Source organism: Dendrobates tinctorius, unplaced genomic scaffold, assembly GCF_039654945.1.
Source record: "Dendrobates tinctorius isolate UK_male_01 unplaced genomic scaffold, ASM3965494v1 ptg000143l, whole genome shotgun sequence".
In the NCBI taxonomy this organism is placed as follows: Eukaryota; Metazoa; Chordata; class Amphibia; order Anura; family Dendrobatidae; genus Dendrobates; species Dendrobates tinctorius.
In genome coordinates, this window is record NW_027361810.1 from 24497052 (window position 1) to 24509300 (window position 12249).

The 12249-nt window shown below is 43.1% G+C and overlaps 1 protein-coding gene across 1 annotated transcript in view; it reads right to left on the reverse strand.

The window, feature by feature from the left end:
• Positions 1-5369, reverse strand: part of RND3 (Rho family GTPase 3) — a 28033-nt gene extending 22664 nt beyond the window's left edge. Inside the window, exons 1-2 of the mRNA XM_073545600.1 lie at positions 5026-5369; positions 4401-4488 (exon numbers count right to left, since the gene is read on the reverse strand). Coding sequence (XP_073401701.1) covers positions 4401-4488; positions 5026-5301 — 364 coding nt within the window. The 5' untranslated portion in view covers positions 5302-5369. The remainder of the gene's footprint in view (positions 1-4400; positions 4489-5025) is intronic.
• Positions 5370-12249: the final 6880 nt, after the last annotated feature.

Below are 12249 nucleotides of genomic sequence, written 5' to 3' on the forward strand. Positions count from 1 at the left end.
AGACAAAATCTCAGGACAAGGAGGTGAGAGGAGACACAAGTCAGAACAGGAGGGATTTTCCCATTCCCCTCACTTCCTCCTCCATCCGCTTTGGCCTGGGATCAGCTTTCAGGATCTTCCCCACCCTCTGCCCCCTGCCCCCTGAGATCAGCTTACAAGGACTGCACATGAGACCAGGATGTCCTTGAGGCTGCAGGACACAGATCCCCTCCCTGTCCCCTACAATGTGATGGGCAGGTCATCAAAGGTCACCCCCCCCCATTTGTCATCTTTCTTCTCATGACCCTTCTTCATTACTGCTCTCGGAAGTAAATCCTCCAGGAATGTCCAAACATTGCCGAAAATGGATGGATATATTCTCTAAAGTGAAGGGATCCAGCTGGGTTATGGAGGAGACTTATTTACAGTCGACGCTCCATAGGGGAAAAGTAAAAAATATTTATATGCAAATGAGTTTTCTGGAGGAAAATTACTTGCAACATACAAAATATCAAATGGAACAGATAGGCAAAGAAATGCAAATTGAAATTTCGGAAAAATTAGGCAAATTCCTAATTCCACACCATTCTGTTTCTCTTCCCCGGCACTTGTCATGTGACCGTTCATATGCAATTTGCATAGTTGCGGTCACGTGCCGCCCCATCCTTCGCTACACACTTTTGGGAGATGAATCCAGCATTGGGAATTCTAATTTTAACGCCTTTTTAGTGGATAACCCATTTCATACATTTAATCTCATTAAAAGGTGTAAATCAATGGTGATCGACACTGATCTGAACCCCCCCCCAAAAAAAAAGAAAAACAAAAAACAAACTCAACACATTCAAATCCTTTCACTGGAGGAACTACATAAATCCTGCTAACAAAGAGTTAAGAGTCAAATACAACCGGATGTGGGATAACTACTCAACCCTAAAAATCAATGGTAAACATCAAGTCACACTACACCAGCAGATCTCCAACCTCACAGTCAGCAGACTAGAAGCCTGAAATCTCTGGAATTTCAACTATTTCCATAGGAGTCACTACATGCCTCCACTACTTCCAGCAGTGGGTATGGGGCAAATGAAGGATTGAATGAATGAGGAATAATGGGGGAAGGATTATAGATGAACCTAAGAAGAAGAAGATGGGGTTGATAGTTGGAGGCTATAACGACAATTGACTGGTTGGTCAACTACAAGCCAAGTTCTGTATACAAGGGAACAAACAGCCTTACTGCCCCCATGCAGACTAAAGTTGCCCGAGCTCCTGATATCGGTGATCAGCCTAATGTGTATGTGGGGACTCTCAACTCTTCCTTGACAGATATTGGGAAAGAGAAGGATCAGCAAGTTGGATTTGGAATGACTGATGCTTTAGTTTTCACCGCAGATGAATTTAGCAGTGCCTCGTTCATAAAGAACAAAGGTCCAAGCCCAATGTTCCTATGTATGGAAGACATCGACCGACAGTTGTTTTGCTGACCGTTTTCTAATGTATGAGCTGGGACAGCTCATAGAATCCCACGGTTTGCAGTATCACCTCTATGCCGATGACACGCAGATCTACCTATCTGGACCCGACCTCGCCTCCTTACTGACTGACATCCCACAATGTCTGTCTGCTATCTCAGCCTTCTTCTCTGCTCGCTTTCTCAAACTGAACATGGACAAAACAGAATTCATCATCTTTCCCCCATCTCACTCTACCCCTCCACCAGACCTATCCATCAATGTCAACAGCTGCTCTCTTTCCCCAGTCCCGCATGCCCGGTGCCTTGGGGTGATCCTCGACTCTGCGCTCTCTGTCAAACCACATATCCAAGCCCTCGCCTCCTCCTGCTGCCTCAAACTCAAAAATATTTCCCGGATCCGCTCATTCCTCACCACGAAACCACAAAAACACCAGTGCACGCTCTTATCATCTCCCGCCTCGACTACTGCAACCTCCTACTCTCTGGCCTCCCCTCTAGCACTCTAGCACCGCTCCAGTCCATCCTACACTCTGCTGCCCGACTAATCCACCTGTGTCCCCGCTATTCCCCAGCCTCCCCCCTATGCCAGGCCCTTCACTGGCTTCCTATTGCCCAGAGGATCCAATTCAAAACCCTAACCATGACATACAAAGCCATCCACAACCTGTCTCCTCCATATATCTGTGACATGGTCTCTAGGTACCTACCCACACGCAACCTTCGATCGTCCCAAGATCTCCTTCTCTACTTCCCCCTTATCTCTTCTTCCCACAACCGCATACAAGACTTCTCCCGTGCTTCCCCCATACTCTGGAACTCCCTACCGCAACACATCAGACTCTCACCATCAACGGAAACCTTCAAGAAGAACCTGAAGACCCACCTGTTCCGACAAGCCTACAGCCTGCAATGATCCTCGGTCTACTGAACCACCGCACGACCTGCTCTACCCTCTCCTACTGTATTCTCACCCATCCCTGTAGACTGTGAGCCCTCGCGGGCAGGGTCCCCTCTCCTTATGTACTTGTGTGTCCCTTGTCTTACACTTGTTTATTACTCTTGTATATATTACACTTGTCTATATTTCCCCTTTTCACATGTAATGCGCCATGGAATAAATGGCGCTATATAAATGCATAATAATAATATTGGATGGCCTATAGAGAAAAACGTTGGACCTATTGGGCATTGTGGACACCCATGGTTATGGTTGGTCTACAGGCCAGAAGATGATCTCTCCTACATCCATGATTTAATGCCATAAAAACTGGGCCAAGTTTGTAAGAAACAAAAACTTTCCAACAACCCAACCTGGTTGACAAGTCTCAATTACGTGAGCCCAATGGAGATGCTTTTGTACATTTGGTGGTCATAACCCATGCTCCACATTGTCTATGGACGATTGGGTTGGACGACTCATTGATCATCAGTATTAGACATCTGTCCATCTGTGGTTGGGGTTGGACAATATTTTCACACACACACATCTGTCATCCCAATGACTTTACCATCTGCCGGATTGAGCAGATGTTGATCGGAATCGGACACCTTCTTTAACCGATTACATGTCATCAACTCAAGCAGCTGGTGCCACCATGAAAATAGCAGCTTGTGTGGGCAACCTTCAAGAAGCTGAGAAAACGCACACATACACACGCACATATGGCTTGTGCTTGGCTCCTGACAGATACGGTATGGGTTTTCTTAGCACTTCTTGATACACTATATATAGTAAGTGAGTACTTTCCCCATCTATTCCGGTCTCCATTGTACAGCATCTTCCTGTGGCGATGCTAGGAAAGCCTCAATTTTTTCTTTTCTTCCTTAGAAGAAAGCGCTGAGGAATATATTTCTACCACTTAAAAAGGAGGACAATAAATCATTCGGAGAGATATCAAACAAGAGATCATCGAAGCGATTAGGGAACAATGGAGGGAGCCGAAATCACCCCCCAAAAGAAATCATTGAATTGGAAAAATATGCTCCCTCGACAAATCCTATGTACAAAGCCCCCCGAAATGCTGCATAAGACGGCGCTGATAACTTTATGATGCCGCACTAGACATGATGAATGGCTATGACAATGGTCATTAGTCTGATGTGTCCGGCGGCAGAGGCTCAGCTGCCAAGATGGCATTTTAAGAAGGTCTGAGGAACCTGCTCAGACACCTATATAATCAAATTACAGGCTCGTTATAACTCAATGTCACCTTTACTCCAGGCTGGGGAAACTTTAACCATAAAAGTGCTTTACAGTAACTGGAATATGATCTCGGCGAAATATTTGAGGCTGGACGTCAGTGCATACCACATGCCACCCTCCTGGCGTGATGACAAAAGTGAAGCATGCCTTTCACATGTGCATACAACATCATACATGTCATGGTCATTGCAGGCCTTCCGGATACAGTCAGATATTATGCAATCGCTGGTGATCTCCAGAGCTGAACATCACGGTTGATTATGCAGGAGCAAAATCTCAGCCCTGGTAGATAGCACAGACATAAAGCAAGCACTGCATCAGTAGATTTGGAAAAATGCCCGCCTGGCAACAGAGAAAACTGACAGCAGGATGAAGACAGAGAGGAGTGACTCTTAAAAGGCAATGGTCCCCAGTGGAGTTGGGACTTTAATTATATGACCCTAGCAGGGGAAGCTTATCCATCATCACCAGTGCCAAGGAATACTGCAGAGCAAGGATAAGCAGGATGGGCAATCACCTTAGACGGGGACCCCACATTAGGCCCGATGTGACAAAAAGCCCTATAGAGGGTTAATGATAACGAACCATCCTTCCCAATTGACTCCTGAAACATATTCTCCCATACAACAGGGTGAAAAAAAAGGGATTCCCACCCTCCTAAACTGCATAGTTACATGATATCAAGTTCTACAGCAACCACCCCAACGCCCATCGGTTATAGATAGATAAAGGCTTTCTTACCGGACGTATCCCACAGACTCAGCTCTATCCTCTGGGTGTCAATTTCAAAACTGGCCGTGTAATTCTCAAACACGGTGGGAACGTAATTCTGAGCGGAAAAGACAAAAAAATCAGGTTGTTATCCTCTAGGGTCGTAGGTAGATGGATGGAATATTAAACGTTACACCCCTCCAAAACTTATAATTATGGGGGGGGGGGGGGCATTATAAAATCCTAAAAAAAAAAAAAAAAAACCCCAAACCTGTGGCTATAAAATAATACATTCTAGAAAATGATACATAGTATAAATATTTAGAGATAAATGATACATTATACATTGACACAGAAATGACACGTTTATAAAGGAATGATACATACTGTAGAACTGCAAAAATGAGACATAAGCAAAAACAAGTTAACCCTGCGATGACTGCATCTACAAAGGGCATCTCAGCCCCTGTAACCCGCAGAGCTTACAATCTACACCCAATCATGGCACTAAAGCGAACCTGTAGCTGATATTACCCTGGGTAGCAGTACTCTTATACCCCTGAGAACATATTGGGGGGGGGGGCGAGGGATTAGATCTCAGTGGGGGGCTTGTTAACCCCTGAGTAGCTGGATAAAGCTTTATTTTATGACTTACCTCTGGGAAGGAATCCTTGGCAAAGACATGCAGTAAAGCAGTCTTCCCACACTGGCTGTCTCCCACCACCACAATTTTGCATTTTACATTTTGGTTGGGATCCATCATAGATTTGCTAGACAGTTTCTGGCTGCTTCTTCTCTCCTTCATTGAGGTGAACTTATTCCTCTTTGCAGATACAAATAGAAGTTGGGCAGAGAAAGAAAGGGACAGTTTGTTCCCAGCAATTCCCCTACAGCTGTTGTATCCTCCCAGAGCAGAGCTGTAATAACACATCCAATGGAGAGGTGACTGAGCTTTGTTTCACTACTCCTGGCTGGTTTCATGTGTCCAGCCTCCTGCCCTATCCTTATGTCACAGATCCTCCCTTTTTTCATTGTAGGGAGCTCTGCTGTATGAACACCATGGCTGCAGCCTCCCACTGCTGCCTAGTGTCCGGCGCGCCATCTAGTGGACAGTAGTGATATTACAAGATGCAGGAGTTCTTAATCATTTTTTTTTGTTCTTGGAAGATTTCTTTCTTGTAGCTGTAGCAAAAATTGCATTAAACTTTACTGCAGTAGGTGAGTGCATAAATCAAAATGAGTAGAAATCAATTAAAGTGAGCAAAGCCTATAGATATTATGGTAAAAAAAATCTATTTACTGCACTGGAATGAATACATGTGCCAAAAGGGGCAAGGTCTGGACCATATTCCTCCCCCACCAGATGTGGCTTACAGCTCAACAATGTGTGGGGAAGGGAATGCAAACAGTCCCAAGAATTCAATAATTGCCCAGTTCTTCAAGGACAGCTCAGATTATAGTGGCTTACTGGGGACTATAGTCCCAGGGTGTAGCAATGGGAACTACAGGGCTCTGATGGCTCCACAATGGTAGATGCACACACAATGGAAATGCTGCAGATCTGCGCACATTGCAGCACCAGCCATGTGGAGGAGATGTGGAAGAAATCTTATCCAATTTCTGCACAGGAAACTGACTCTGGTGGTGGTGTTTTTTTTGTAAAAAATAGAAATTGTGTCAATTTTCTTGCAGATTTTTAATGCTCATTTAACCCATTTTAATATAAAAGTGCGAAATCCAAAGCAACAATTTTACTGCAGATTATCAGTGAAATCCCCTGGTAGTTTTTCGGTGGATTTTTTTTGTGTGCAACTGTAAATTCAAATATACCATAAAAAAATCACGGATGCAGAATTTGCTCCTATTTCACCCCCCGCTATATCCGCAGCAGAAATTGACATAATTTTTAAGGCCATGCGGCATGTCAATTTTTTTTGACTAAGCATCTCTTCTCTGCAGCATTACTGTGTGCATTATATCTGTGTTCTGACCTCATCGCGTTATTCCTGTATGTGGACATTGCAGTGCCTGCCTGTGACATCATTATGTTTCTCCTACTCAGTGATGTCACAGTGTACATGGTGACCTGTTTATGTGCGTGTATCTGCTATGATATCATAGAGTGAATATTCCTGTACAGTGCCATTACTGTATAATTCCTCTGCTGTACCATAACGAGTCCATTTTCCATTTACTGTGACTTTGTACATTTTCAATGTATTGTGACATCACTGTGAGCATTATCCCTGTACTGTGACGTCCATATGAGCATAAACCCTGTACTGTGACATCGATGTCAGCATTATCCCTGTACTGTGATACCTATTTGACTATTATCCCTGTACTGTGACATCACTGTGAGCTTTATAATCAGTAATGTGACATTACTGTGAGCACCATCCCTGTAATGTGACGTCATTGTGTATATTATCCCCATACTGTGAAATTGAAACCATTATCCCTGTACTGTGACATTATTATAAGCATTATCTGTGTAATGGGGCATCTCTGTACACATTATCCTTGTACTCTGACATCACTGTGAGGATTATCCCTGAAGTGTAAATTTACTGTGAACATTATTACACTACAACCACATTACTATTTTATAATGCCGCTTCTATAACACAACCAAAAGTATTATCCCTTTACTCTGACATCATTTTGTGCTTTATCCACATCCTGTGACATCCCTGTGAGCATTATTTCTGTACTGTGACATCACTTCAAGCATTATCCCTGTGCTTTAACTTCATAGTCTTATTTATCCCACTGCTGTGATACCACAGTATTTATTACCTTTGTGGTTTGACATTGCTTTTTCTATTTTGATATCACTTTGTGCATTCACCTTGTACCGTGACATGTCTGTGTGCATTCTCCTTGCCCTGTGATATCTCTTTATGGATTCGTCTTGTACCGTGACATGTCTGTGTGCATTGTCCTTGCCTTGTGATATCACTTTGTGCATTCTTTTACTCTTCTTGTGCTGTGACATTACTTTACCCATTTTCCTTGTACTGTGACATCACTTTGGTCATTATCCCTATGAATAAGGGAGACCAAAATAATCACAAGCTGATTTTACCACTGAGGCTGGCCATGGTGAAGTGGAGGCCACATAGTACGTTTTGCTATGTGGCCACATAGTTACTTGTTCCACCTTCGGTAGACCCTTCTATGGGGCCAGGAAATAGTCCTAGCTCTGTTAGCCCCATCCATCATTCCAAAAGGTATCTGACCCGACTGACCTCTTTAAATGGCCACAACCCAGAGGAGGGTGCAGGCCTCGGAGAGTTGTCTATATCTTATTTTCCTGCTGTTTCCAAATAAAATGTTGAATTGAATTTTCAACACTTCTGAATAATCAGAATTATTAAAATAAGTAGTCCCCCCCCCCCCAACATCTCACCCGGCAAAGACAGTAAGTCATTCCATCTTGCCAACAGAAATAATCAGACGCAAAAATCATTTGTAAGTTTCATCCTAAATACAATTATAAAGAACATCAATACATACAAATCAAACATATTGAATCGGGTTTCCAGGTATCGACTGAAGATTTATTTGTTACATTACATTTCAGTTTGAATAATGATTAAAGGAATAAAAAAAAGATAATCACTACAGTAATATACCTGCAGACCACATTATTCCGAGAATTTCCACACACTTTTATTTTTCTAGAAGACTACCCGGAGTCATGCCTTCTGAGGAACTTGCATAACCAAACGTGCGTTGGGGCGGTGGGAGCGTCACCACTATACCCTGTCCTCCAATGTAAGTCCCTTCATTAATATGTATTATTACATTTGCATGCTACTAGGTAGCACTTTCTGTTAGGAACGGCGGAACGCACTAAATAAAAATAAATAATAAAGTGCGTTCGCCGCTCGGGGTCCACCGTGCAGTAGGTGTTACACCGCTGCTAGGTAATGACAGATGAGCAATATGGCGGTATAATGTGCACGGGTTCAACTTCACCCGAAGTGCGCATAGCGGGCTCTGTTCACACACAGAGGTGCCGCAACAAAAACATACAAAATGCTGAGCCTGTTAGAGTAACAGGCCTCAGGTAAATGCACACACGGTATAAGGTCACAGGAGCAGGACCTAAGACAGAGGAGCTGCGTCCGTCTAGACCTACCGTGTGTGCGGCGTCGCTACTGCGAGTGCCAAGGAGGGCTCCAACTGCAGCGTGGCGTAGCACACTGCCGCTCGACGACAAAGCCAGAAACCAAGCGCAATGTCGTACGCTAGCGTACTGTAGAGGTGCGGTGAGCACAGTGGCTTAAGGCTTTCCACTGACTGGCGCTGACTGCTGAACTAATTCCCTATCCACATGCGTAATATCAGAGGGAAGGGGTTTTATAATGAGTCATTCACCAGAAACATACAATCGTCACCATTCACACATCGCAAGTATAGTCTATACTAGCGCATGGCCGAAGGGTCATGCGTGCTTTTTATAGCTGTGCGGGACCTTCCAGATTTCCGAGATGGACCAATGAGATCTGGAGCAGGACCTGGGCACATGTCTCCCGATCTCCAATGGGAGATCGTCTCATGAGCATGCCCAGTAGGAGCACAGAGGGACTTAGTTTCTGGAGCGGTCTGCTGCAAAGTAATCTTCTCTGCAGTAGAAAGACAGCAGGAGGCCGCAGAATGTGAGGCTCTGGATTCCTGCAGAGCAGACGCAGAAACCTGACGCCTAACACTTTCATTACTAATTATTATTTAAGATCTAGATTTTGAGGACATGCGGTAGGATCCTTTATTTCAAGGAAAATACATCTGATTCAGTATATATTTTTTTCAACCTCTGGTATTACAATTGTATGTTTAATATATGGTCTTTTTAATTATGTATTTAATGAAAAGATTTTTTTACGGTACTTATACTCTTTTCTTCTTGTGTTTTCATACAAATAAAAATAAGCTATACTTCTAATACGTAATGGGTGATAGCTTCCAGATTAGTTGAGGTCAGTGATTACAGCCAGTGGCGGCCGGCACGCAACTGCTATGGGGCCTGGTGTATGCTAACTTCTCGCAACATACATCCCCCATATATCTAGCAAAGCCATGTTAGTAAGTAGCTCTGATGACAGAAGATTAACCCCTTGGATGCTGCGGTGAACAGTGGACATAGCATTTAAGTTGTTACATCAGGGGGACCCCTATTAATTCTATTGGGTCCCCACAATCCATTTGTAGGAGTCTCATGGTTTGTTTATTGGAATGGGGTGGACTTTAATTTGACCCCTGGATTTCTATGTACACTCTTGGTTGAGATCCAACCTCTGAGACCCCCAATCATCGCATATCTATCTACAACATCCCCATAGAGAATGAATATAGTAGTTGCCAAGCGTCCTCAATGCTGCTCGATTCAAGCAATGATAAACGTGCCCTGTTCTGTAGATCGGTGGAGGTCTCAATGGTCGGACCACCACGAATCCAAAAATTATCATCTATCCTATTCTTGTTACTTGTATGCCCCTTTATGAATGGCAGGTGTACAGCTCTTATGGGCACTGTATAGTACAAAATAAAGGTGGTGCCAACAGAAGATGCTGCACAGGGCACATCCAACCTAAAGTTTAGAGCGTATGTCCGAAAATGCCCTACTATGTTATATCTACCACAAGGCTGGATGAAAATGAGATGCTCCTTCCAAATTTTGGGTAGGCAAATTATGAGAGTACAAGCATAGTACATCCAAAATGATGCAGCCTCCTATAAAAGTTACCATTCAGAGTCAGCAGTAAAAATAATAGCAATCTAAAAGTGCCACACTGTTCACAATAACAGTGGCCGAATATCACTATTATATATGTTTTAGAGGGGGAAATTTAAAATAAATGCCAAGAAATGCAAGATACTCAAGGGTGCTTTCCAATTCTGCATACTGTATAATCTGCCCCTGTTCATAGCTTTGGTGCACTAGGATTCAGCCTAACCAAGTGCCATAGAGAGAGCTGCCTCCACAGACTTGTTTCATGCCAACCAGGTAATTACATGAAGATGGCAGCGTATGAGATGAGTAAATGGTAGATGGCACTTTGGTGATTTGCACCATTACAACAAGCGCCTCATAAAGTTTTCTCTAAATTTATTCCACAGGTAGCTCACTACACATTTTTCATTTTGACCAAAAATATTTTCTTTTTTTTTTTTTAAATTTATTTCTTTATTAAAGAAAAATATTAGCGGCAGTACAGCTGAAGAGTACATTTTAAAATAACATTGACAATAGAACCAAAAATATTTTCTGACCGGTCATCAGCAGATCATTTTAGCAGCGCCTGTGAACTTGGGTCAGCACCATTTTTATAGAACGGTTGAAACTCTTTGTAACTATTCAGGGGCTGAAAAGTTATAGAATAATGCTGGAGGGATTTGTCCAGGTACCAACTTTCCCAGGGCTCCTGTGACAAAAGGCGGCAGGCTTTATGGAAATCCGAGGTGGGCTGGAGATGTTCCTGGGTTTTGTAGAGGGTCCTGGGTTGAGGAGAGACTTTAAGTCCCAAGAAATGTTGACAACTATGAGTTTTGCTGCTTTATTCTTTGTTGTCCAAACTCAGACTCCAAAAATATGAAACGTCCTTCCATTAGGACATATCGGTGACCTTAAGCTGGAGTTCCCATAAAGACATGGTGGACAAATTTTGGACGTTTGACCCTAGATATCAAGCCGTGATATGAGGTTGTGGAGGAAATGATTAATTTATAAGGCTCTGCCCAGCACCCTGGCGCTTCCAATCCACCCTGTACTTTGGAGCGGTTTCACCATGATGATGCGAGGACAGGAATGCAGTTGGAGATGAAGTCATTGAATAATAGTGAAGGGTGTGGAAGACGTTGTGGTTCTGAATAGCTGGATATGCAGATGCATCAGTCACAACTTCTCTGGACTCACGTGATTGCGGAGAATTATCTATAGTCTTCTCTAGTTCTTCCTTCTATTCAAATCTGTGAGGTTTCTGTAGGCTTAGTATATGGCGGACACAATCTACAATATAACTCAAGTCCTCAAATTTCTTGATATAAATCCCCCCAGAGAAAGAGCAGAAAGCATCAATGGAAAATCTTCACATTTTACAGGTCTAGATTATTTTGGGGGCTTAGTTGGTAATTCGCCATTTAAGAAGGGGTTGTCCAATAGTGTACAACCCCTTCGTGATTACTTTTGGAGGGAGCATCCAGGGGGGTATTATTACTTTTTTTAAAGGGATGCATTATGGGGATATTAATACTTTCTAAACAAGGCATGCATGGGGGGCATTATTTGTACCAGAGGATTATTTGTTTTCTGGGGGGCACTAAGGGGGCATCATTATTTTTTCAGGGGTATTAATACTTTCTAAAAGAGGCATTATTTGTTTTATGGAGACACTAAGGAGCCATCATTACTTTTAAAGGGGCACAAAGGAGGCATTAATACTTTCTAAGGGGGTATTATTTGTTTTTGGGGGCATAATGACTTTTTATGAGGCACTAAGGGGTCATACTTTCAAAGGGGCCTCTCCGGGAGGTATTGTTTGCTTAAAGTGGGAACTCATACTTTCTAAATAGGGGATGATTTTAAGGGGACATTATTACTTTTTAAGGGGCACGAAGGAGGTAATGCTATTTCATAAAGGGGGCATTATTTCTTTTGTGGGACCACAAATGCGGCATCATTACTTTTTATTGGGCTCTTACAGTTCGTACAAGGGGGCACTCAGGGGACATTTCTTATTTCAAGGGGGCAGTCATACTTTTTTAAATAGGGCATTATTTCGTTTTAAGGGGGCACTCAGGTGGCATTATTTGCTTTAAAGGGACGCCATTACTTTTTATAGAGCGCTATCGGCTCCGACTCTGATACAGGCGG